This window comes from Alosa pseudoharengus, unplaced genomic scaffold (assembly GCF_046254945.1).
Source record: "Alosa pseudoharengus isolate Yale_2024_CS ecotype anadromous, Long Island Sound unplaced genomic scaffold, YU_APseudo_1.1 YU_APseudo_1.1_scf_12, whole genome shotgun sequence".
NCBI classification, from domain to species: Eukaryota; Metazoa; Chordata; class Actinopteri; order Clupeiformes; family Clupeidae; genus Alosa; species Alosa pseudoharengus.
The window spans coordinates 9,948,831-9,976,725 of record NW_027468587.1 but is presented as its reverse complement, the minus strand read 5'-3'; the positions used below and the strand labels follow the sequence as shown (position 1 = coordinate 9,976,725).

The window sequence follows — 27,895 nt, the reverse complement described above, 5'->3', positions numbered from 1 at the left end:
TGCCAAATATGACATTTTTTTTCGGTGAACTACAGCATTGTGTGGGTGTAACATGGTCTACGGAGGGAAGCAGAGAGAGCCAGACTAATTCTCTTGGCTCGAGAGATGAGTGACATGGTGTTACAACATGGCTTTACAGTGTGGCTAGCAGCAGTTTAGGGCAGTTTAGAATGCCCCATCCTGAGTTGTCAGTCACTCAGTAAAATAAGCAGTAAGGCGATTCCAGCTTGTAGACCGTGACCGGAACCTCCTTCACCTCAATCTGGAGTCACACAGCAGCAGCTGGAACCTCTGGACATCAAGGGTAGACACACACACACACACACACACACATACACATCCTAATCACACACCACTAAGACACTGCCAGAACTTGTCCGGTCTGTGTGCGTGTGTGTGTGTGTGTGTGTGTGATCTTTGGGACTGGTGTCCTTTCCATTCCGTCGCCCTTCCCCAATTAAAGTTGGAAAAAAAAGCTCACAAGTCCCAGTTCTGACCTTTTTGTAGCTTTCCTGTTTCCATTAAAAACACCCCCCCCCTCCCGTGCTGTACTTTCTCTCTCCCTCTCTTCCCCCTTTCCCGCTCCGTCTCCTATTTTAGTCAAATCCCTCTCTCCCTCCTAACCTTGCTTTCTTCCGGTCTTTTAAGGTCTGGTCTATTCTCTCTCCTCTCAGACATACCTCCTCTCGTGTGTGTGTGTGTGTGTGTGTGTGTGTGTGTGTGTGTGTGTGTGTGTGTGTGTTATCTCTCCTCTCAGACATGCCTCCTCTCTTGCGTAGCGGCAGATAAAACAGAATTAACTTGTATACAGAAATCCAGGGGGATTCCAGCATGCACACACACACACACACACACACACACACGCCCCTAATTACACACACCAAAGGCACATGCAGTGAGTGTGTGTGTGTGTGTTTGCTCTTGTGGGGGGAATGCATAAAAATGCAACATGCCACATTAAGTACAAATTAAATTATTTTATTATAAAAGTTATTTCAACAATACAGTTCCATTATTCACACTCACTTATCATAAACTTGACCTCTGTGTGTGTGGATGGCTAGAGTACTTGTATCTGTTCTGGAGAATGTGTGTGTGTGTGTGTGTGTGTGTGTGTGTGTGTGTGTGTGTGTGTGTGCGTGTGTGTGATCAGAACTCGTCTTGGTTGCTACGGCTCTCCTGCAGGCCCTTAAGTGAAGTCATCACCTCCTCCAGTGACCTCTGACCCAGCTGCTTGCCCGCTCTCGTCCGAACACTGACCGCTCCGCTCCCACGCTCCTTCTCTCCCACCACTGTGAGAGAAGAAGATAGAAAGGAGAGAGGGATGAGATGGTGGCACAGAAGAGTGACATGAGAGAGAGAGAGAGAGAGAGAGAGAGAGAGAGAGAGAGATTGATAGTGTGTGTGTGGGCGAGAGAGAGAGAGAGAGAGATTGATAGTGTGTGTGTGGGCAAGAGAGAGAGAGAGAGAGAGAGATTGATGGATGTTTGAGGGAAAGATAAATAGAGGAGAGGAAAGGAGGGATGTAGGAGGAGAGAGATATTGTGGGAGAGAGAGGCTCGAGGGAGACGAGTTGTCAATAAGTCACAGGAGTGGAAAGGGGTGCACAGAGAAGAGGAGGAAGCGAGAGGAAGAGGTGGAGAGGGAGAGAGAAGGGAAAGAGAGGAAGAGGTGGAGAGGGAGAGGGAAAAGCATAAAAAAGAGGGAATAAGTAGGTGAGGAGGAGAATTGGTTGTGGTAATCCAAAAGCACAGACTCCTCAGCACTTCACACATGAAGCCGTTAACACACACACGGCCTGCTGGAGATGCAGGTCACACACACAGACAGCCCGAACAGACAACACACAGTGTCTCTCCATCACAGACACAGCACACATTGATATGACCTGTGTCTCTCCATCACAGACACAGCACACATTGATATGACCTGTGTCTCTCTGTCTGTATCTCTCTCTCACTCTCTCTCTCTCGCTCACCAAAGATGTAGTTATACTGGGCCAGCTGTGCACTGCGGATCTTCTTATTTAAGGTGGCCCCGTGATCATCATCCACGTCAGCCATGAAGCCAGCTTCCTTGAGTTTACAAACCACCTTAAAACAATCACACAGGATTAGGTTAACTTTGGTTTAAAAAGCTAAATGAGGTGGGTGTGTGTGTATCTATTAGAGCTGGTGTGGATGGCTCAATACTATGGTGTGTGTTTGTCAGTAATGTGGGTCTGTTCCAGTGGAGTGTGGGGTTTATTTCATTGGATATTTTAGCTCTGAGCAGATTTTAGTCCACTAACCTCTTTAGCGTACTGCTCACTATCGCCCCCTACAGGAACCACCATGACCTGTGCTGGTGATAGCCAGAAGGGCCTGTGGGGAGAGATGGAGAAATGAACAGAAACATAGATGGAAGGAGAGAAAAAACAGACAGAGAGATAGATGGAGGGAGAGACAGTGAAGAGTACAGAGGAAAACAGGAAAACATGAGAGAGGCAAGGCAGCTTAGACTGATATGGTCATAACCGCCCACTCTGGGCCTGAAATGGGCATCATAAGCAGAGGAGTCTCACCATTTCCCTCCAAAGTTCTCAGCCAATATGGCGATCATCCTTTCCAGAGAGCCCAGCACTGCCCGGTGGACCATCACCGGCCTGTGCATCGACCCGTCCGCACTGAGAGAGAGAGAGAGAGAGAGAGAGAGAGAGAGAGAGAGAGAGAGAGAGAGAGAGAGATGTGTTGGGAGAGAGAAAGGAAGAGGTTGCAAAAAATAGAAAAGAGGGAGAAAGGATAAAGTCAAAAGAAACAAGAGAGACCAGGAGGGACAGATCTTCAATAAGCCAGTAAACAGGAAGTACTGAGCACCTGGTCTCTGTCCAGATGAACATCTTGAGATGTTGCAGCTAGAGTACCCCTGACAGCTGCACTCACCCCACATACTGAAGGTTAAATCTGATTGGCAGCTGAAAGTCCAGCTGAATGGTAGCGCACTGGTGCTGTCGGCCAATCGCGTCACGGATCTGGATGTCAATCTAGGAGAGAAGTGAAGGGTTAACACCCCTCAGGGGGCATCTGATGCAGAGCAGCATCTGCTGTTGATCTGTATAACGAACAAGCCCTCAATACAAGCCCACTGCAGGGCAGCAGAGGTAGACCATTACAAGTGGACAGATAATTATCCACGTAACAAAGGCTCCTTCAGGAGCGGGTGTGGGTGAGCAGTCCTGTGAGGGGGTTCGTTTCTAGTGTTCGCTCTCGGGAGCTTGCACTCTATTGGTCAGAAGTGCCCAGTGTGGGCGTGCTCAGTGTCAGTGACCTTTGACCTGTGACCCCAGTCTCACCTTGGGGCCGTAGAAGGCTCCGTCTCCTGGGTTCAGCTCCCAGTGCTCCCCGAACTCCTGCAGGCTGCGCTCCAACTGCTGCTCATAGGAGGGGAGAGGGAAGAAGAGAGAGAAGGAGAGAGGGAGGGAGAGAGTGGCAGGGGAAGAGGGTGAGAGAGAGGGAGAGAGGTTTAACACTCCTAGACCTGCCAAGCTTGAAGACTTTTTTTGAGTAGCAACTCAAGCCGAGAAAAAAAAAAAAATGCTCAAGTCGGTCTTCATGCATGCAGCCTAAAACAGACATAGCCATAATGTTGACAATCTGTTAGAGCTTAATAATCCTGACCTATGAAAAACAGTTGTGTTGCTGTTATGAGGTTATGTGACGTCAAAATGATTTTGGAAACGTAATGTTAGGTCAAATTATTGTTACGGTTCCCTTTAAAAGACAAAAGCCTACATGTTTCGAAAATACATTCAATTTTCAATTCTTACATGCTGACTAATGCAAATGACTGATTGCATTTAAAGAATTTAACTTGCACACATATATACCCGGTTTCTATCCCAACTAAAGGGGCTGGTCTCAGCGATAGCTGCGCAATCTCCGTCTGGAAGCCTAAAATTTGGTCTCACTTGTTTTCGCGCTAATAATCAAGAATAAATTATCTATATGCTACAAAGAAAAAAACAACATAAACACTCATCACTGAGCAGCTCAAAATATTTAGCCTATAGGCCCACTTTCAGACTTGTTGTAAAAGGCTACATTTGGCCTTGGAAATATCTGCACTACCTGAGAGCATTTTAGTTATGAAAACTTTAATCATCAGCGATACATGGAAAATATATTGCTATCTGAAATAAGTGGTGAACCAGTAATAACTTTCCAAGACAACATCAACTATTTAGGCCTCGTTGAATTCACAATTCCACTCAGTGGAGATTTTTTTTAGCAAATCGGCAGCTGGGGGAACGCAAATTTGCGAGTGAACACTTGTTAAACTCACCTCATCAAGTCTTTCATATAACCCACTGTTGGCCGAAGAAAAAATAGCACAAAGAGAGGCCAATCACTATGCTCTGTCTGTCATTCTCACTTGTCATTTTCTCTATTTCTCTCACCCTTGCATGAAATAGATCTGCGGTGATTCTAATTTACACGCTCCAGGGAAGTTGCATTTTGCATAGTTTTAAGTAAAAAATTGTATCCGCGTACTTTGATGTGAAAATGCGTACAAGTTGGCCGGTTGACACACACACACACACACACACACACACACACACACACACACACACACACACACACACACACACACACACACACACACACACACACACACACACACACACACACACACACAACTATGAACCCCGCCCCCCGTCTCACATGTCACTCATTTACAGTTTAAGAATCATTTGCAAGGAGGGAGACGTAGGTCATAAAGATGGATAAAATAGAAAGAGAGAGAGAGAGAGAGAAAGAAAGAGAGAGAGAAAGAGAGCGAGAGTGAGAGAGAGCGAGCGAGAAAGACCAAAAGGAGGTGAAGTAAAAATAGGGTGAAAAAAAACGAAGAATTTACCAGAGGCAGGCGGAGAGAGAAGAACAGAATAAAGAGTGGAGATGAAGATGGAGGAGAAGAAAAATGTGGACAGAGAGAGCAGAGGAGAGAGAGATAACACAAGAATGAGTGGAGTAGAGAGGGAGGGTGGGGGAGAGAGAGAGAGGAAGACAGAGAGAGGGAGGGAGAGAATAAGAAAGAAAGAAAGAAAGAAAGAAAGAGAGGGAGAAAGAGAGAGAGAATTAGAAAGAAAGAAGGAAAGAAAAAAAAAAGAGAGAGAGAGAGAGAGAGAGAGAGAGAGAGAGAGAGAGAGAGAGAGAGAGTATAGGGCATGACCAGCTCTTTATATTTAACCTGAACTAAAAATAAACCCACATGTCTACACACTACAGCTCTCCAGCCCAGCATGACATATGACTGACACCAAGCTAAAACACAAACACACACAGCAGCTGACTGGATACCTGAGGTTGTCTGGGATTTGGATGTGTGTGGGTGTGTGTGTGTAATTGGCAGCAGAGTGTGATTCATGTGGTTTATTTTGACCTATTTAAAACACATAACTACAAATGCCCCTCACAGTGTGTGTGTGTGTGTGTGTGTGTGTGTGTGTGTGTGTGTGAGTGCGCACGTATTAAATAGTCTGCCTATAATGTTTGTGTCATTTGATTTATGAATGTTTTATGCAAGTTTGAGCATATTTGGATGTCAAGAGCACCAATGCGTGTGTGTGTGTGTGTGTTCAACAGCAAATCTCCATAGAAGTGTTTAATGACACCCGAAGAATATGGCACGCTTCTAAGGCCTTTCTTTTCTGGAAACCTCCACCCAGGTCAGAGAGTCCACAGTGGTGTGCGTGAGTGTGTGTGTGTGAGTGTGAGGGTGTGTGTGTTTGTGTATGCGAAAGCGAGCCTAAACTTGTAGGAGGCTTGTAATGCGAGAGCTTTTGTATAAGGGAATGCCACATCAAAATGTAAATATTAGGATAAGTGATTGGGACAAGGCCCCCATAGTGACCTTCTACAGAATGCGTGTGTGAGTGTGTGTGTGTGTGGTATGTTTACTTACTCAGTAACTGATGCAAAGGCCTGGCTGCCCGGCAGCAAGTGAGTGTGTGTGCCGTTTCTGTGAGTGTGTGTGTATCTATGTGTGTTTGTTTTGTTTACACACTTTCTTTGCATCAGACCATAGCAGTGACACCCCAAGGCATATAGTGTGTTTGTTTCTGTGTGTGCATGGTGTGTGTGTGTGCATGGTGTGTGTGGAATGTATGAGCAAATGTGCAGTATGTGTGTAAACATCTGTGTGTGTGTGTGTGTGTGTGTGTGTGTGTGTGTGTGTGTGTGTTGCACAATGATTTGAGATGTATAAAACTTGTTAGTGTTGATTGTTTAATGTGATACTTTAGGTGTAGCTGTGGCTCAACATTCTAATTGGCAGCAAATACTTTCTGGCACCTCTGAGACAACTTTGAAATCTTTAAAATTTCAAATAAAAAGTTACTCTGTGTGTGTGTGTGTGTGTGTGTGTGTGTGTGTGTGTGTGTGTGTGTGTGTGTGTGTGTGTGTGGTCTCACCATCTCTGCGTTGTCCCAGAGAGCTGGCTCCCCCAGGCAGGGAGTGGGCCGCGTGGAAAGCTGACAGTGGAAGGAGAAGCCAAACACGCGATACACACTCCGCACAAACTCCAAACACGATGTTATCTCGCTCTCCAACTGCAACAGGGAGAGAGGGAGAGAGGGAAAGAGAGGAAAAGATGAGAGAGGATAGACTGATTACGATTTAGGACTGAAGGAGGAGGGGAAAAGGTCATGTTATTATGAATTACAAAATTAGACTCCAGTCGCCCGTTAATACGGAAATGATTAAATATTACTGATGCCTTCCATTTGGCATCCATCTCTGGGCTTGGACTGGGCTCCATTTGTTTGATGTGTAAACCGATTCATGACAATATGCTGCCGACTGATGCTGCAATAAATTAACTTGGAGTCCAGTTTATGATGAGAAATGAAAACAAAGGACTTCTGAATTTTTTCAAATCCTTTCTTGCAAAGATATCTGTTTTACATTGCATATTTGAACGAGAGAGGCAGAGAAATAAAGAAAAGAAAGACTTAAAGAAGGGAACGAGTGAGAAGGAAAATCAGAGCAAGGACTTAAAAGTATAAAAATGTCTGGCATGTAGGCAAATACCACAGACAATAAAAACCCTGCAGTAGAAGACTGAGGAAAAACAAACAGAAAGAGAGAGATAGAGGGAGAGAGAGAGAGAAGGAAAGAGAGTGAGTTAGAGACACAAATGTAGTATGGGAGAGAGAGGAGGGGGGTCATTCATGGGTTTATTTATGTTTCTCAAAAAATATCTAACGCAAACGAGATGTGTGTGTGTGTGTGTGTGTGTGCGTGTGCGTGCGTGCGTGCGTGTGTGGTGAAGGGGCTGCAAAACAGAGGACAGAGGCCCATTGAACACCCTGGAGAGGGACATGGCGTTGAGGGGGTCTTGTTGACAGCGTGCTAATCCTATTCGCTAAAGTGAATCAGCAGAAGTTAGCACAGCCATTTTCACTCTGTGTTCATGAGTGTGTGAGTGTTTGAGTGTGAAGAGGGTGTGTGTTTAGCTCGGTACAGAGGACAGGAATGTGTCTTTCCCACACATTCCAGTGATTTAAGGTAAAGTGAGAGGAAACTCAGTCACACAGTCACAGTCACACACACACACACACACACACACAATCACATGAAACGCTTCAGCTGAATGCTGCTTATTTTGGCTGCTCCTGTGGAGACTGCGGGAGTAGAGTAGATCAGTGAGATGACAGCAGTGGCCTTTCAGCACCCACATCTGGCCTACAGACGCACGCACCACAGTCCAGTCTCTTCTCTTTCTATCTCTGTCAGTGCTTGTTTCTCCTGCTCTCCTCCTCTCTCCCTCCATCTCTCTCTCTTTCTTTCTCTCTCTCTCTCTCTCTCTGTCAGTGCTGCTCTTCTCTCTCTCTCTCTCTCTGTGCTGCTCTCCTCCTCTCTCCTACCATCTCTATCTCTCTCTCTGTCAGTGCTGCTCTCCCCTCTCTCTCTCTCTCTCTCTCTCTCTCTCTCTCTCTCTCTATCTCTCTCTCTCTCTCTCTCTCCTACCATCTCTGTCTCTCTCTCTCTCAAAAGCATCCATCACAGCAGCCGATAACAACCACATTAGAGCCAGATGTGTGCTTGAGTGTGAGTGTGCGTGTGTGTGTGTGTGTGTGTGTGCGGCAGTGCAGTGCAGGACCTGTTGGGAAGGCAGAGGTGGGGTACCTGTTCTGGGGTGCAGAAGATGTGGGCGTCGTCCTGGCAGAAACGTCTGACGCGAGTCAGGCCTCCTAGCGCCCCCGAGTGTTCATTACGATGCAGGGCGCCAAAGTCCGCCCAGCGCAGAGGTAGCTCCCGCCACGAACGAACCCGCTGCTCGAACATCAGGCTGCAGACACACACACACAAATTACATTTGCTGCCGCTAGGGCGCGTCTAGATTTCTAGGCTATCTAGATTCCCCATCAAATATAGCCTTAAACAAGACACTGGTGCTGTAACTAACACAATCAATTCATCATGGAGCTGATCATTCCATGACAAATCAGACAGAATCCATGAAAATGATTGTCGCACCGCCTCAGATTTTCTTGGTAGTTTGTCTCTACATAATGTCTACAAAACACTATTATAACACTAAGTATTTAGTTCCGATGTCTACATATTTATTAAATTATCAAAATGCCTCAACTTCAAAGCAATGTTTGGGTGTTAGTAAGTAAGTAAGTAAACTAAGTAAATTTAATTTATAGAGCACATTTAAAACAGTTTCCACTGACCAAAGTGCTGTACAGAGGATATGGCTAAAAATAGAAAATAAAAGCAAATCAGAACAAGCAAAATATAAAAGGCAAGCACAGAGAGAGCAAGCAAGACAAATACAGAAATACAATAGACAAATAGACAGCCCTAAACAAATAAATAGCAACAGTACAGAAGACACTTGAATATGAAGAAGAGAGGAGAGAGATGGACAGCTAGGAAGCAGGGAAGGCCAAGGAGTAAAGGTGGGTCTTTAGTCTTGATTTAAAAGTGGTGATGGAGGGAGACAGTCTAACATCTGTGGGCAGACAATTCCACAGACGTGGGGCTGCTACCGCAAAAGCTCTATCGCCTCTTTGCTTGAGGCGGGTGCGGGCCACAGAGAGAAGACCCTTATCGTCAGATCTAATGAAAGTAATTGTGGCGAATAATTACTTAATATTGATCTTAGACTGGCGAACTTCAGGAAAAACTCAGGAATCAGGTTTATTATGTTACAAGCTGAGAGAAAGTACAAAAAAAGGTCTATGGTCTATGTAGGCCTAGCCCAGGCCTGAAAGGCCTAGGTTGGCCTGTAGCCAACTTATCCTCTCTTCCGCTACATCCTTAGTCCAAGTCTAGAAATCTGACAAACACTTCAGTTTAGTTACTTTTAAATGTTTTAAACAAAGAACAAAATGGCGCCAAGAACAATCCCACTTGGTTGGCTCTCCACTTGGTATCAGACACACCTACTCACACCCACTTCACACCTATATGAATAGCATGAGGAGAGATATCTTATATATCAGAAATATCACTTATAGAATGTTCAAAACATTCTCACAATCACATCATTACAATCCTTGTAATGAGACTATCAGAATGATACCAGACATGAATACATTTACATTTCATGATACATGGATACATTATATCAAGGTAGCATCCTTTGTCTTGTGTAAGTGATAGGCCTTAAACCAGCACATTAGCATTCCATTGGGGGAGGGGATGGGGTCTTTGTTTAAAACCATGAAGGGTTACATGGCTAACTAAAAGTAGTCTTGAAGTTAAATTATTATCCATTTTAACCATAAATTTATTGCTATCACTAAGGGACCTGGATGCTGAGAGGGGATGGAGGAGGTCTGAAATATATGAGGGAGCCAACCCATGCAGTGCCTTATAAACAATCAGAAGGACTTTGAAGTGGACCCTAAAACTAATGGGGAGCCAGTGTAAGGAGGCCAGTACAGGGGTGACGTGTTGGTATTTCTTGGTGCCAGTAAGCAACCTAGCAGCTGCATTTTGTACTAATTGCAGACGAGAAAGTTGGGAGTGGGGGAGACCAAGATCGAGGGAGTTACAATAATCTAACCGGAATGTAACAAATGCATGAATTACTGTTTCTAAGTCCTTGGGAGACAAAGAGGGTTTGAGATGGGAAATAATTCTCAGCTGATGGAAGCTACTCTTGATAACAGAGCTAATCTGCCTTTTAAAACAGAGCTCTGAATCAAGGATGACACCTAGATTTTTGGCATGTGGCTTGACAAGAGAGGAGAGGTGGGCTAATTTTCCTTCAATCAGGGGTCTAGCTTTAGAAGGACCAAAAATTATGTTAACATCTTAAAAGGTAGTATTCCTTACCTGACCAAATGTTCTCAACACAACCATTAAAAGTGTGTGCTGTATGCTCATTGATAATGTTGCCCTAGAGCAGGGGTCTCAAACTCCCGGCCCCGGGGCCAAATCCGGCCCACGACCTATGTCAAAACTAGATGTACCGCAGAGCGGTACAAAATATGACCGCCGCCCAGTCCAGCACATTTTTTCCACAAAAATAAATCACGCTGAAAGGCCTATATGATTCTAACTGTCTCACTAAATTGCATTATCCACACTCAATTCTCACTGGTACCTGCTAGACAACAAGTACCAAAACATGATTAGTTCATAGATTTCATATGTAAAATTTATTTTATACAACCCCACCCCCATCTTGCCTGTTCATAATTCTGAGAAATTCTTGAATTGTGTGCATGCACACGTTTATGTTTATGTGTGTGGGTGTGTGTGTGTGCTTGTGTGTTTGTCTGCGTATGTGTGTTTGTGCATGTGCATGCATGCGTACATATGTCTAGACTGTGAGTATGTGTCATACGTATGATTACTGTGAATGTATGTGTGTGCGTGTGTATCTGTTTATGCACATGTGTGCACATGGAATGGGTTAACATGACCCCTGGAGGCAAACATACGGAAAAAATTGGTCATCCTAGGCCCTACGGTTCTCAAGATATTCACAGAAAACTGTGTCTGCCCTACCCTCCTTTCGGGGGGTCCAGTACAGCGGGGGGGCTACAGATCAAAACGAAAAACGATGGTTCCATGCTATCCATGTGGGGTTACATGCCCACCAAGTTTCGTGTACCCCGGTCTTTCAGTGTCCCGGGAATCCTTGACGGAAATTTGGACATGCGGGAAAAAAAAAAAATTCTGACTAAACCTATATGACCGCCGCTTCACTGCGCGGCGGTCATAATAATAATGTAATCTGGCCCTTGAGGGTATTTTTAATTGCGACAAACACCGACATTGATTAAAATAGACGATAGATCCAAGTACGGTGACAAATCTCATTTGTACTCTCCTCCACTATTTGCTACACATCGAGAGCTTGATTCAAACGCAAAATCGCTGCACAAAGTGTTCAGGAAATACTTGTAGGCTATTACATGTGCATTTGTAATGACGTGGAAGCGATGCAGGCCATAGTTTTGCACAAATTTAAGCAGAAATAGGCCTACACAAAACGTTCACGTGTGATGAAGTCTTAGGTAGGCTTGGGTATTCACCTATTCTGATTCTGAAGGAGAATATCCTTACAGCAGGGGTAGTAGAAATAGGGCTCTGAAGAACTACAAAGTTACCCGCGATAGGAACTGATTTGACCAGGATACTTTATTGTAGGCCTTGTGGTTATAGGCTAGTAATAGTTTACTATTGTTGGTACATCTTAGGTGTTTTCCTGTTAATTTGTTATGTGGTTAATATGACAAAAAAGAAAGTAAACCTGCTCAAATATGTTCATCCAGTATTTACTGAAAGGTGCATCATTTGAGGTGCTTGCCATCCAATGGTAGCCTAGAAATCTAGACGCACCCTAGCGGCAGCAAATTAATTTGCTCAGCCTGTACGTCTAGTATCGAACCATAGGAATTTCGATTGGCTAACGCCGTGGACCTCATCCAATCACATCGCTCTATTTTGTTAGAGAGTCTTAAGGCGGGCTTAACAGGATAACGACAGTCCTGCAACGGTGAACAACAAGGAAGGTGGCTATGGCGAACGAAGAGCGGTTGTTTGAATCGGCGTTGGCGTCAACTTTGGAGGAGTTGGACTTGTGCTTTTCTTTGAAAGTAGAGCAACACAATGCACTTAAGTCATTCCTTTCGAAGAAGGATGTATTTGCCGTTTTGCCGATCGGATACGGATATGGTCGTAGCGCTGGCCTATTGCATGCCTAGGCAGTTTGAAAGACAATTCTCTGCCCGCCCCTTGGATTAAGCAGGTGAATGATTCGATTCCAGACTATACATGTCAATGATATAGGATGGCCCGCCAGGCTAATCCAGTGGCAAATTAGATGGGTAAATGTACCCCCTTTATAAAATTTTAAAGATTTTTACATTTACAGTAGTACATTTTAGGAAATAGACGTTCTTTTTTTGTATCATTCTTTAACACTGACGTGGCCCTCCAATCAGATGACATTGGCAAAAGTGGCCCCCAGCTCATTAGAGTTTGAGACCCCTGCCCTAGAGCCATCACTAATGTCATTTTTTGTACCCACTTGGCAACAATCAGTATTTTGTCTGCAAATACACTACTTTATAAATGTTGTGCCAACATTTTAGTTCTATTGCCACAACGTTAATAAAAAAAACCATTGCATTTAAATCACAAAGTAATGATTAATACCACATGGGTACAAAAAAGTTTATAAGACCCTCAATGTCACTCTTTTGCACTTTGTTCCAAATCTACGGCCATAAGGAAAAACAATGAGCCTGCCATACAAAGTTTAAATAACTGAGTCATACCAAGAATATGTTTTTCTTCCAAACTACAAAGTGTGGGCTGGCTATGAATAACACTCAACAAGATATTAATCCCTCTGCTAGTCCTCGCTAGCAACCGTACACAAGCCATTTCTGTAGCTATTGTTATCCAGCAATGCTTGAAATGTGTTTTTTTTTCAAATATGTGGCTGCTAAGCAGGATTGTCTGACAGCTTTTGATTGCATCAAATTACAATAACCTAGTGTCAAGAACAATTGTATTGCAGTTGCAACTGAACTATGGCAGACCGATAGGATTTGGACATGAGGCTATCTAGTCATGCTGAATTCCGTTCCAGTTCCCACTCTACATACACACCACAGGACGACACCCTACATGCACACCGCAGGACGACACCCTACATGCACACCGCAGGATGGCACCCTAAGTCAGAATGACATCGTCATTGTTTTGCCAGCCTATGCATACCGAATTCAGGCTCTGCTAAGTTTCAAATTTGTCAGGTAAAAACCATTCTTTCCAGACAAAGGGCTGGCAAGACAAACTCTTGGTGGAAAAGCCAGCTTTAGAAAGCCTGCCAATGCTGAGGTCATTTATTCACCAGTATCTCACTCAGTGAGTCCAAGTCTTGCAAAACACAGAAAACATTAACTAAGGTGAAGAAACTCAAATGCTGACATTTCAATCGGGTGAAAGACAAATAAACACTTTAAATATGAGTGTGTGAGAACGTCTACTTTAAAGACGTTTGGGGTAGTCACAGGAAGGCCTTTATTCTCTACCCTTTCAGACACACACACACGGAACATGGGTCCACTTGAACTCCATGTCCATACACAGCTGCTGCCTGATTGTGGCGGAACTGAAGATACATTCACGAAGAGCCCTGCGTAATACCCTCCGATAATGACACTGACTTCACTCGGACCCTAGTGGACACTCGCACAGTAAAGTGTGACACTGGCCTGAATGAAAACATTAAGCTTTGAAAGTGACTGAAACAGTGGTGGGTGGGAGGGAGCTGCCACATCTCCATAGAGTGCTTCGTGTTGCGCTGTTTGGAAAACTCACAAATGTGTTTAGGACTTCTTGCCAACCCACAAACAGAGAGAGCAGAAAGAGACTCTCCCCTCCCCTCTGTTTGGGTGGTGCAATGCTGCCACTGACTCCTTAAGTGGGTGAGGAATTTGGATTTAAATGAGGGTTTTGCCTCTTGGGATCTGCGCAGTTTCATTCTGCACCCCTTGTGCAAGAGGATGCTGAGAATTCCGTCAGTTGTTTTCATCTTTTCATTTCAGTGGAATTTATTCAGATTGGTTTGAGTGGTATTGCCACTGTGGGGGTCATGCTTTGACAAACCCTGACAGATCCCTGCAAACGTGTGTGTGTGTGTGTGTCGCATGTCAAAGAGCTTAAACAATGTAGGACAGGAAGTCAACAGGAAGTGACCGGTCTCACCAGTGGGCGGGGCAATTCATGGGCTTGAGTGCGTAGGTGTGTGGCTCGCACGTCACGGTGAACATATTCTCACTGTAGTGCTCCCAGTGGCCAGAGCGTTCCCATAGCGACGTGCTGAAGAGGGTGGGCGTCACCACCTCACTGAAGCCCCGCCTCCGATACTCACTCTGGTAGAGACAAAGTGAGAAATGAGGGAGAAGAAGGACGTATGATGTATTATTTTGAGATGATAACACTTGTGTGAATAGTCATTAAAATAAGGAAACTTTGATAGAGAGAGAGATAAAGCTCATTGAATTGAATTGAATTGTATTGAATTGAGAGGAGTGTGAGAAAGAGAGAGAGGAGTGTGAGAAAGAGAGAGACAGAGAGGGCAGAGAGAGAGAGAGAGGAGTGTGAGAGAGAGTTAGCGAGGAAGTTAGTGGGAGACAGGCAGGCAGGAAGGAAGGATGCAAGAGGAGTGTAAATAAGGGGGGATGAGGAAAAGGATGCAAGAGGAGTGTAAATAAGGGGGGGATGAGGAAAGAGGAGTTTGAGGAAGAGAAACAAACATGTGAGGAGGGGAGAGGTCACACAGTGTGGTCTCGGTGTGTATGTGTGTGTGTGTGTCGGTACCTTGAAGGAGTTAGTGAGTGTGTGTGTGGCCCTTAGTTAAGAGTGACTGACAACATGTGCGAGTGTGTGTATAGATGTCGAGCGAGCGAGTGTGTGTGTGTGTGTATTTACCTTAATGAAATCGGTGAGTGAGTTATAGATGTGTGCCCCTTTAGGCAAGAAGAAACAGCTGCCAGGACTGACATCATTAAAGAAAAAGAGTTCCTGATCCTGTAATACACACACACACACACACACACACACACATACATACAGAATGAGGAGGATGGAAATAGTTTAATGCGTGTGTGTGTGTGTGTGTGTGTGTGTGTTTGTGTGATCGTCCAGATAAGCTGTGATGAAGTCACATGTTAATTAACTTTACAGAGACAGAAAATGCCACAGAGCATGGGCAGTCAGTGTGTGTGTATATATATGTGTGTGTGTGTGTGTGTTGCTGACCATCCCATTATTTGTGTCAGAAGAGAACACAAGTCTGTAGTGAATCGTATAGACAGCTTGGTGAAAACAAGACTGTTTACTGGCACTGGGCTGCCCAGAGCTGTAGGATGACACCTGGCACAGCATTGAAAGGCAATCATACTCACAATCATTAACTGACCACATATTAGCCATTAATCATTAACTGACCACATATTACCCATTAATCATTTACTGGCCACATATCAAACTACTCATGGTTTTATTACCCTGATAATGGCTCATCTTAATAGCCAGGAACTGACCACTAATTGCAATCACTCATTTTAGTAGGCCTAGCTTGCGGTCTACTGAGGCTCCCAGACATTTGGCCAGACCAAGCCAGTACGAGAGCAAAGAGGAGTGGAACAAACACATCTCCATGCCAAGAGGAGGATGACATCACTAGCTGAAGCCAACAGCTGTGTTTGCAGACATCAGCCATGGTGGGATACACCATTTGAAGCACCTGGAGGACAAATCTGACTGCAGAAGTGTTGAGGTTCTGATGTAGGGGGTCTTCCTTCCTACAGGTTCATAGGTAGGAGAGGGAGGACTATGTTAACCAGCAGCATCTTTTCTACTGGTGCTACCTGAATCCCACAAGCTCAGACTCTGGAACCTATAAGGCTAAAAGCTGATCGAGTCGAGTAGACATCTGGTTTACTTCCACTCGTGCTGTTCCGCACATGCATGTTTGTGAAAAGATTTTGGGCTCTATTTTATTCTTATCTTACAATCAGTGGCGAATTTTGTGCCATGCGCTTCACTTTTGTTAAGCCTTGCGCCCAGGAGTGTGGCAGAAGGTAGACCCTCTAAAACTCATTACGCCACAGGTAGACCCTCTAAAACTCATTACGCCACTGACCAAGAAAAACCTGGTCTATAGCGAAAGGCGCATGTAAAGCACAGCTAAAGACGCACTGTCACGAGATGTAAGCAGCCCTTAGCAAGCAGTCCCAAACAACTCTGCAGGATAAATAAACTTTTTATTCAGTCATTCCAACATTATTGGGGTAAGGTTTGCTTTTTTCAGGCTACGTTTTCGTATCCCCTTTCATAACCCCTTGTCAATCAATAGTGAAAGTAAATAACTGTTTTGCCTATGAGACAACGGTAATGATAGTTTCACTTGAGTTCAAATAGTAGGCGAGTGCGGAATGCATGTAGTCATAAACAGGTTTCAGTAAAGCAAGGTTTAATGGAATCCCTCCCCCTGATGCAGTAATGGCCTTTCTACACTGGAGGGGTGAGTGATGGGTGAGTGAGTGGTCGACCTTTCCGATGCGGCGATGGTCTCTCTTGCGAGCCTCTTCCTGCTCCTTCTCCCATACGTCCATCTCCCGTTGCCCCGGAAATGCCACGCCCATCACCCGCACCACCCCACAAGAGTCATCTGCCCCCGCTAGAGTTACTGGGGATACCTGAGGACAGAAGGATAGAGAGAGAGAGAGAGAGAGAGATAGAGAGACAGAGATAGAGAGAGAGAGAGAGAGAGAGAGAGAGGGAGGGGGGGGTGATAGAAAGCAAACAAGAGGTAGAAAAAGAAAATGATAGCAATAGCAGACAGCAGGAGTTTGAGAAGGAGAGGCCAGAGAAAGACACAGAGAACAGAGAGAAGAGAGGCAGGTCATCAATAACGATCAAACAGCTTCAGAGAAACTTCACAGTTGGAGCCATGTTGGTAAGGTCATGGATGAGATTGAATGTCTACCAAAGAGAGAAAGAAAGGACAGAGCCAAGAAATGGGGGGAAAGAGAAAGAGAGAGAGAGAGAACTATTTAAACAATTAAAATGTAACAATTCATTGTGATCAAAGAGAGAGAAGTGCAGAAGCCAACAGAGAAGAGGAATTTAGCTGGAGAGCCCAGAGAGAACAGGACAAGGACCAAACCACAGTCTCACAACACACACACACACACACACACACACACACACACACACACACACAGGACCAGAGAGAGCAGGACAAGGACCAAACCACAGTCTCACAACACACACACACACACACACAGGACCAGAGAGCAGGACAAGGACCAAACCACAGTCTCCGACACACACACACGTAGGATCAGAAGATCAAGGCAACACAGAAAACACAGTCTCCAACACACACACACAACCAATGAGACCAAGGCAACAGAGAAAATACAGTTTACAACACACACACACACACAAACACACACACACACAGAACAGAGATGGGGACACCACAGAACACAGAGCCAGCACACACAGGACAAGACAGACGGAGGGCAACAGGAAAGACAGGAGACAGAAAAGGGGGGGGTGGAACAGATACACTCACTCACACACAAACAGATACACTCACTCACACACTTACAGATACACTCACTCACACACAAACAGATACACTCACTCACACACTTACAGATACACTCACTCACACACAAACAGATACACTCACACACTCACTCACACACTTACAGATACACTCACTCACACACAAACAGATACACTCACTCACACACACAGATACACTCACTCACACACAAACAGATACACTCACTCACACACAAACAGATACACTCACTCACACACAAACAGATACACTCACTCACACACAAACAGATACACTCACTCACACACAAACAGATACACTCACTCACACACAAACAGATACACTCACTCACACACTTACAGATACACTCACTCACACACAAACAGATACACTCACTCACACACAAACAGATACACTCACTCACACACAAACAGATACACTCACTCACACACAAACAGATACACTCACTCACACACACAGATACACTCACTCACACACAAACAGATACACTCACTCACACACAAACAGATACACTCATTCACACACAAACAGATACACTCACACACACACACACAGATACACTCACTCACACACACAGATAGGAGAGAAGAATGTAGGAGGCAGAGAGATACAAAAACACCAACAGAAAGTCCCAAAGACACACACACACACACACACACACACACACACACAGAGAATGGAGTGGAGAATGTGAGAGGCAGACGGAAGGGCAGGGGTGTCGTGTAGCTGTTAAGATAAGAACTAAGCTGGAGGGGGCTGCTCACACACACACACACACACACACACACACACACACACAGTTGCTTTTCCAGCTACTGCACTCTCCCCACACGACAGCTATTGAGATGGAAAGTGCTGGGGTCAGGGGTCAGATAAGGAGCGTGCGTGCCTGCGGGTGTGCGTGCCTGCGGGTGTGCGTGCCTGCGTGCGTGCATTTTGTGTCTGCAAAGCTCTAGGCCACCCCCAGACACATTTTAACACCACCACTGATCCATCCGCCAGCTAATGTTATGTCTGTCTAATGACTCCTGCTACACACCCCCTCCCATCAGAACACACACACCGGGAGGGAGAGAGTGTGAAAAGATCAGTATGGCTCTCTCTCTCTCTCTCTCTCTCACACACACACACACACACACACAAATATAAACAAACGCAAACACACACCTGCAGCATCTTGAAGGCTCTGAGGAAGTCTGTGTTGGGAAGCATCGGACCATTACATACTCCAACACTCTCACCACACCTGGGAGGGAGAGGGAAGGGGGGACAGAGAGAGGGAGGGAAGGAGAGAGAGAGAGAGTGTAAGTGAGCGATAAAAGGCAACCGAGAAAAGAGAGATAGAAAAAGAAGATGAAAATGTTAGCCGAGATCATGAGTTTGAGAAAGAGACAGAGCAAAAATAAGGACAACAGAGAGAAGAGAGGCAGGTCATCAGTAATCATTAAAGAATTTATCACACGTATGTGTATGTTTATGTTTATTTAATACATCAATTTACACTATGTTCCCATGGTGCATTGCTGTACCAGATTCTATTGCAATGACATATCACTAAGGCATTCATTAGAAAAGTCATCTGGGCTGGGATGTTGGACTTAGTGGACAATTTGGTTGATCTGATCACAAGTGGTCAGCCGAGATACCTCACCTCGTCTAAGGCTAGAGACTTTGCTGACCACTTGTGTTTGGATTGCGTTACTGTCAATGCCACGTTCCATGTCAATATCACATTTATTAGAATTCCAGCTGTCCTAGACATTCAGAAGGCATCAGCATTCACACTACAAAAGATATGTGCTCAAAAGCATCCCAGAGCACCTCGGCAAGTGGTGGAAGAGATTGGATCACAATGTGTCTTTGTGATTGTTTACACTTCATATCAGATTACCCATGAAGCATGTTTACACTTCATATCAGATTACCCATGAAGCATTTTAAAAACACATGTAAACTAGGTCTACAGATCTGTAAGCATTCCTATGTGTGTGTGTGTGTGTGTGTGTGTGTGTGTGTGTGTGTGTGTGTGTGTGTGTGTGTGTGTGTGTGTGTGTGTGAGAGCTTAGCACACACCTGTAGACAGACAGTGAAGGCCCAATTATCTGTTCTTCAGCCAGGCGTAGTCTAAGAGGGCTGTCCTACAAAAAAAAAACAGTGTAAGAGGAAAAACACATACAGCACCCCCCCCCCCCCAGGCATATAGATTAGAGAGGTCTGAGGTTAAAGTGTTGTGGGTTAAAGTTCAAAGGTCAGGGTTCACAGGGTCATGCTGACCTGAAAGAGCTCCTTCAGCTCATCAGTGCTCGGCTCCAGAGTGGTGACGGGGAGCTTCAGGGACGCCACCTCCTTACAGGCAGCCTCCACCTCACCCAGAGACAGGGAACTAGAAGAGGAGGAAGAGAGGATGAGGAGGAAGAGGAGGAGAGAGAAGGAGGATGAGAGAGGATGAGGAGAGAGAAGGAGGGGGAGGAGGAAGAGAGGATGAGGAAGAGAGGAGAGAGGAGGAGAGAGGAGAGGAAGAGGAGGTCAAATGGAGAGAGGAGAGAAGAGAAAAGAAACGATAGATACAGAGACAGAAAAAGACAGAGAGGGGAGTAGGGATGGACAGAGACAAAGAAAAAAAGAACACAGTCACAGGACAGACAGCCAAACACACCAGGGGATGTGGAGTGAGAGAAAGATAAAAGAGAGAGGGATAGAAGAGAGAGGGGTAGAAGAGAGAGGGGGTAGAAGACAGAGAGGGGTAGAAGACAGAGAGGGGTGGAATAGAGGAGAGAGAGGGTGAATAAAACATAACAGCAGCATCAGCAATCAAAGTGTTTGGTTTTGAGCATCATCTACACACTCATCACTAAGCACCGATCAGATAACATTTCATAGACAAACACCAACAACACACACATTATCTAACTGCTTCTACTCTGCATGAAAGGACACACACTCTCCATCTCATATTTACGAGCGGTTCGTCCCAAATCTGATAAAACCCCACTGATTCCAGTTCAGACTGGCCTCTCGCTCCTGATCTCATCCCTGGCTGCCATTTGCAGGAGGTCATGAGGAGTGACTTCACTCTGAGGTTACAGCAGAGCCGAATGTGGTGGGTAGGGAATGGTGCTCGTCTGACTAAGCAGAGAGGAGTGTGTGTGTGTGTGTGTGTGTGTGTGTGTGTGTGTAATAGGCTTTAGACTTCAACACTGACCTCACACCATCATATACGTATGAGGTCATGTTGCCCTCATCTGGCCTGGCCTAGCGCTGGTGCATGATAGTGCCGTGGTGGTGACTGCTGCTGTGCGACCATAACTAGAGAACATTCTAGAACCATGCAGAGATGGCCAGAGCAGCGACTCTTGCCTGGTTTTCATCATTCTTAGGGTTGTCAGACTAAATTTTGCAAGGAAATACGAGTAAAAAAACATACCCGCAGACAGACAGAGTGGATTAGACTCGGCTTACAGGCACAGTACAGAATGCTTAAGAGAGTGTGTGTGTGTGTGTGTGCGTGTGTGTTGTTACCTGTTGTCCAGATGGTAGTCACAGTAGAGGCCTGTGTCTGACACTCCTTCCCGGCACACCTGAGCAGCAAAGTGAGCTTCCATCACCCGTCCCAAAACACACGCCCCTGTCCGCCACACCACCTAGTCAGCAGAACACACACAAGCGGTGTACACACGTACACACACACACACACACACACAGTATGGGACTTGGATCAAAGCAACACATGCTTAGTTATTTCAGCAATCATTACACTGAGTAAACAGGAGAAATGTTACAGATGACTAAACAGTACTATATATAGCAGCAGCTTTTATAGTGTGTATTTTGGTGTGTGTGAGTGTGTGCTTGTGAGTGGTGTATCTGTATGTGTCTGTGTCTCTAGCGAGTCTGTATTAGTATCCGTTGCTTCGTGCAGTAACACCATACCTGTCTCCCCTCAATGGTGTCAAAGCCCAGTAGGTGCAGTTCACAATCATCCTCCAGAGGGCGCTGTATTGCCCAGAGCTGGCCATTCACCTTGGCCACTACGGCACCTTTCACACTGAGGTCAAAAGAACAGAGGACCCAACAGTGTCTCAGTAAATCATACAAATTAATTGAGTCATCTCTACACAAACACACACACATCCTCAGTGTTATATGAGAACAGGTCCACACAAGTTGAAATGTTCCACATTTGTCATCTGTGTTAGGTCATTCCGAGCACAGTGCAGAGAAAAAGTGAAACACATTTCATTTTCAGTTTGTATTAGGAGACCTTCCAGCTTTAATCACTGTGCATCACACATAAGCCTATAACCAGATTAGAGTAGGATAAAGGCACACAGCCTACTGTGGAAAAAAGTTGTGATTGAGGCGCAGTAATAATAATAATAATAATAATAATAATAATAATAATAATAATACATTTTATTTGAAGCGCCTTTCATGACACTCAAGGTCACTTCACAAACAAAAAAGGTTGTCAAAATGATATTCATCTCATAAAAATAAAAAGTCAGTCAGTCCATAAGCCATCTTGAAGACATATGTTTTACGTGTTTTTAAAGTCAGTAATTGAATCACAGTGTCTGATGTAGTCTGGCAGTGAATTCCACAGCTTGGGGGCGATGTAGCAGAAACCCCTTTCTCCCAGGGTGCTGAGGTTCACACTACGGACATGCAGTAGGCCTGCTGAGGAGGATCTCAGTGAGCGGGCAGGGGTGTAAACTACCAGGAGGTCAGTGAGGTAGGTGGGGGTATAATTGTGTAGGGCCTTGTGTGCCAGGAGCAGGACTTTGAAAGGTATTCTGTAGGCCAGTGCAGTAAGTATAGCACAATCACAAGGCCTCCATCATGATTACCTGGTAGCATCAGAGGACACCTGAAGTAAGCACCACCCTTCCGCTGGTCTGCACTGCCCAGCATTAAAGAATGGAATGCCCAGCATTCCTTGGACACCAGAATGTTCATAAATACTGAGTGATTCTCCCAGGGTGCCATTAGTTACCTAGCATTCTGTTAGCTACTAAGTATTCTGGTTCCAATTTGTTACCAAGGACTCTAATTACCAAACATTCTGTTACTGTTAGTGACTAAACATTCTGTTAGTTACTGATCATTCTGTTACTGTTAGTTACCAAGCACTGTATGAATTAGCAAGCATTCTGTTAGTTACTGAGCATTCTATTAATTACCCAGCATTCTGCTAAAGTTAGTTACCGAGCATTCTGCGCCAAGAGTAGTGGGGTTGTTACCCCTGCGGTAGCCTTCAGCGCTCGGCCATCGGCTAACTTCACGGTCAGACGGCGCTCTGGCAATGGCCCCGCTGTGGTACGCTTCTGCAAGAGGCGCTCAAAGGTCCGCAGGCGCTCTGACACACACGCAGAGGGCTGCAACTGGGGGGGGGGGGGGGGGGGGGGGGTAAAGGTGAAGAGGTCAAAGGTTAGAAGGGCCGATGATGAGGGCCACAGGTCACATGACTGACTGACTCCCCTGTAGTTCACTTCCAGGTGAAGTGACATTAAATAAGAGTAAGACTCCAAACACACAACTCTACCGAGAGGCCCTTCTCTTCTCCCCAAAGCATGATCAGGAGTGTGGCTTCACGCTCCCAGACTGGTGATTGCGTCCTGAAGCACATCACACACAGCAACCACCACCACCTTGCTGACTCAAAGTCCCTCTCTCACACACTCAGGAGCATTCTGTACATTGATTTGGAAACCCGCTCCATCTTAAGTCACTCACACACACTCATAACATTAAAGCCAAAGGTACCAAGAGCTTAATACCTACATACCCAATAACCTTAATACCCAATTACCTCCAATATTTCCTAGGTGTGCTGTCTGAAGGCCTAGTCTAGAATAAGACACTAAAGTGAGTTTTCAGACAGCATAGCACTGACGCAGCCAACAGGATATGGAAATGTTTGGTGAGGACATGGTGCCTGGGTGTCTTGGAATGTGCATCTTTATGCTAAATGATCTTGGCCACACAGGGCCCAGTAATGGGTGGAGTAGCCCTGGCCCTAGAGCAATCATGGCAAAGCAATAGCTTTCACCACTTAAGAGCTAACTCCTCACTTTGCCAAAACAAAAGCAAATTAAAGACAGATTTTAAGTTCTGTTTTCTTCGTTGTGAAACAACTTTTCCTCATTGTGCAACAGGCCAACCCTGTGCACAGAGGGTGTGTGATTTATGAAGGGTATGAAGTTACACGTATTAACATATGCAAGAAGAACGAGAAAAAGTATGATCATGCCTATAATACTGATGACAATGATTGTCTGTAACTTCTCTTATGCAATAAGTGCAGTAAGAGGTTATATTACCATGTTCAATCCAATCTATCATAACCTGGCAACAAATATAAGGGCAGTGTTTAGTAAACCATTCAATGACAGCTTCTGAATTACTGTGAGCTGTCAAAAACAAGGGCGGGCCGTCTCAGGCTTTAGAGCCAAGGCTATCCATTTCACGGAGAACAACACCCCCACGTGTTAAGAACAGGAACACAAACACATGACTCCTCGCATCGCTTCAGCAATGCTAGCCCAGACAACCATAATCAGTCATATCATATATCCTCAGTAATACTGCCGAAAGAAATCATATCGTCTCTCCAGTGCAACACACCTGACTGTAGCTTCTCCGAGTCCTTAGCGCTGACCACGCTGTGCTCTGACACACCGGCCAACGCAGGAACGCCGCCAATAACATATTCTTTAGAACATTTAATTATAAGATTTCATAATTTTACATCCAGTGTCTTTCACACTCGCTGTTCGCCGCCATGATACCGGAACTATACAAAGGGGAGGGTGTAACATTGAACCCATCGACGGAACCAATAGAAGGAAGCTGCGTAATGACACAAAATGGGTGAACGTACCGGACGTACGGCGCCGATGTGTACAGCATGAGGATTGGCTTCAGAGAAGCATAACATATACTCTATTGTTAAATTCAGCCTTTCTAAACGCTACAATTTACGCTGGGAGTTTACGTTTCTTTACAGCATACTCCAGCTAATTTCTGGCGACCACAAACAGACGAAAACTCAAACAACTGGCTGCCAAGCCCATTCACCACAGATCACCAGAGGCATGGCTATCGCCCAAATCTAACCATAGCAACATGGTCATGCAGTTTTGAGGCTCTGGCTTCGCTGCGATTGGCCATGTCATTGCAGAAGGGTGAAAAAAAGCAGCAGCGCAATACGCTACACAGACGCAGAACAAACGCACGCTTGATAGCATGCCAGTCTATTCAGCAATCTCCCCAGTCTTGGCTATTGTTATGAAGATCCGAAGAGTTGGGGTTTCAGATGAAATTATGTTTTAAATTGGTGCAACGAACTTTGTAACTGCAGACGATTTGTTGGACTTTTAGCAGACACCCATCAGAACGGTACATGCTTGTGTGACGCACTTTCTGCCGCAACTTGTGTACTCACATAGATTTGCCCATGCTGTCTGTTATTGTAATAGTTTAGAGTAGAGTGAGGACTCTGTGGCGTTCGAATATTTCATAACGCACTAGTCGTAAAATTAGTCCTATCTGAACGTAGCCCACCAGTACCTAAACATAACTTGCTAAATGTTTCAAGTTACTAAATACGAAATAAATAAGCCATCTTTCGTTTAAGAATGAGTAAAATGCAATATTAAAAAGAGCAGCAAATTCAATAGTTGAACCAACTTGATCCTGCACCAACCCCCCCAACTGTGTCCTGCCCGTACAGCACACAGTAGTGCAAAAAAGACCTGCACTTTTAAAACTGCAATGATATCGAAAAGAACATGTGCAATTGTGCAACCCAGTGGTTTCAAATAGATTTTCATATGTTTCAGTTAAATACATTTATATATGTGTTAGTTGAGAGGCAAGGAGATTTGGGATAGCATACAGCTATAGGATACTTTGAAAGTCCCGCATTGGGCATTCAGTCTGAGGAGTGCTGATAAGAGAGTGGACACGCAAGTTAGCCTACTTCTAGGTGTTATCGGTCCGCGTTCAACCACATAAAAAAGACTCAGGACATAGGTCTATGCATCCTTAAAACTATACGCCTGTGAGTCAATGATTTTAGACATAGGGTGAGGTAAAGTTACTCTAGACATTAGATATTTCAAGTGTCTAAAAAACAGTCACTGTCTGCAGCACCAGGAATTGAACTTTCTGTCTAATTAGAGGAAGAAAAGGTATCAAAGAGCAACATGAGAGAAGGGATTTTCTAATGCAGGATGAAAATGACATTGGAGCAAAATAAAAACGTGTCTGATCACTTATTTCCAGATAACTTTGTGCATTTCTAACAAAACAAAAACAGAAAAAAAGATGGCCTTAGTTTCCCTGTAGTGTTGTTGCTGGTGCATATTGTGTTCTTTTCCTTCAAAACAGACAACCTCTATGCCTAAATATTACACGTCAGACACATTTCAGGTGCATGTTGTACAGTGTAGTTCCCACAGGAGTGGAGCTATGTGGTGGTCTGAAATGTGTCAGTCTGTGAGTGAGAAATGCAAGGACTTCCCTCTGATAGAGATTTGCTCTCATAATCCAATCACTTCCTATACAATCCACTTAGAGAATTCATGATACCACACACACAAAAAGAGACACCATTCACATTTGTCTGGTGTTGAAAATTTCAGCATTGCAAGTCAAATAGCTCCATCTAACTATGTCCAGTACATGCATGAGTACAGAATTATTTACAGAAGGTTAAGGTGATGCCCACTGGGCCAGCACAGTCCACTGAAGTGTGTACACACACACACACACACACACACACACACACACAAGCACACACACACACACACAAGCACGCACGCACGCAGGTGAGCAACATGGAAGCATTTACACTGTGTGCAGAAGCATCCTATTCCAGTGGGTTATTCCTCTGTGATTTTACTCAGGCTGGGTGAGGACAAATGGGTCAAATAATAAAAATAATAGTAATAACAATATAATAATAAAAAAAAAAAACAAGTCACAAAAGAAAAACAACAAAATAAGCACGCACACTCGCAAAGCAACACTGTGCATGAGTCTGTGGTCATATTATGTTATCAGTTACATGATCACTGCTGATGTCTTCATGTCAATAGTTTCACATCAGTAATACAAATGGGAGACAGGAGGTAAGACCGTCAGAAGCATTTGACCGAGTTGAGCAGGCAGAGAGAAAGAGATTCCCCATCCTCTCTCTGAGATGGTGGCAGCATTTATACACAGCAGTTCAGCCTTACACCACAGCAAACAAAGGTGAGAGGTTGCTCAGAAATAAAATAAGACATGATAAAGTTGAACATTTCAGAGAGGAAAAATTAAATTTAAAAGAAACCTGAAATCTTGAACTCTATAGTGTAACAACACATTCTAATCTGTTATTACAAGAATGACACCCCATTTCCCCCAAGAGAGATGGACACACTCCCTGCAATTGCGGCTGTACAAATTACAACCTTTTCTTTTCTTCCATTATGTTCGCTTTCCAACTTCCAAGTTTATTTGTGTCGGGACTCGTAAACAGCGCTGTGAAGACAGCTGTTTCTACTAACTCCATCTGCAATACTATATGAACTAGTTCAGGGAGGCTCACTGACTAATGTAAAGTCTAATGTCACACCTCCAGCCTCTCCTGTTGTCGATAATAGTGTGCATCAGAAATAAATGGTGTGTGCACAGGCTCCGCAATCTAAGGCATCACAATAATATGAATACAACCTATTATAACATATTTCAGTAATAGTGATGCAAACGGGAAAAATACATCAGATGTGAAAAGTGGAAACACACACACACAGTTTTTTTTTCTCTTCTCATCGTACATGTTGGTACAGAGTAAGGAAACGGACTGAGCAAGGTAGGCCGAGAGTGGAAGAGTTCTAGCAGGAAGTAGAAAGCCTTCGTATTTACAGCATCATACACTCATTCAGGAGAGAAGGGACAGCGATTTAGCGAGCATTGGAAAAAGACTCAAATGGAGAGGCACACTTACAAGTCATTAGAATCGCACAGTGTGAAGACCAAAGTGATTCTGTGTCACCCCCTCCTGCCTGTCTCTCTCTCTCACACTCGCTCATAAAGACAGACATACACGCACGCACGCACACGCACACACACACACACACACACACACACACACACACACACACACACACACACACAGAATTGAATGGAAGTCTGAAGTGAATAACCACCTTTTGCTTAGCTTTTATTCAACCTCTCTAGGCAGAGAGCATCTTCACTTCCTTGCAGTTCACCCTGCAGCCATGGG

General features: G+C 44.7%; 1 protein-coding gene across 1 annotated transcript; it reads right to left on the bottom strand.

Moving 5' to 3' along the window:
- Nucleotides 1–962: 962 nt before the first annotated feature.
- Nucleotides 963–27,788, bottom strand: tars2 (threonyl-tRNA synthetase 2, mitochondrial). Its single transcript, XM_076280062.1, has 18 exons — nucleotides 24,247–27,788; nucleotides 22,828–23,003; nucleotides 21,553–21,667; nucleotides 21,142–21,263; nucleotides 19,897–20,005; nucleotides 19,696–19,760; nucleotides 18,790–18,868; nucleotides 16,577–16,723; nucleotides 14,952–15,050; nucleotides 14,226–14,392; nucleotides 8,166–8,328; nucleotides 6,449–6,586; nucleotides 3,332–3,409; nucleotides 2,922–3,022; nucleotides 2,564–2,665; nucleotides 2,291–2,363; nucleotides 1,979–2,093; nucleotides 963–1,292 (listed from the first exon to the last, which is right to left on the bottom strand). The coding sequence occupies exons 1-18, from the start codon at nucleotides 24,328–24,330 to the stop codon at nucleotides 1,150–1,152; spliced, it is 2,076 nt and encodes a 691-aa protein (XP_076136177.1). The 5' UTR covers nucleotides 24,331–27,788; the 3' UTR covers nucleotides 963–1,149.
- Between the last annotated feature and the right edge of the window lie 107 nt (nucleotides 27,789–27,895).

Bases quoted from the DNA above. Each gene is read 5' to 3' on its own strand.
- tars2 (XM_076280062.1), bottom strand. From the start codon at position 24,330: ATGTTATTGGCGGCGTTCCTGCGTTGGCCGGTGTGTCAGAGCACAGCG. The intron at 19,761-19,896 runs GTCAGCATGACC...TTTTTTTTGTAG, and splicing joins AGCTGAAGGAGCTCTTTCAG to GACAGCCCTCTTAGACTACG. The intron at 2,364-2,563 runs GTGAGACTCCTC...CTCTCCCCACAG, and splicing joins GAGAACTTTGGAGGGAAATG to GCCCTTCTGGCTATCACCAG.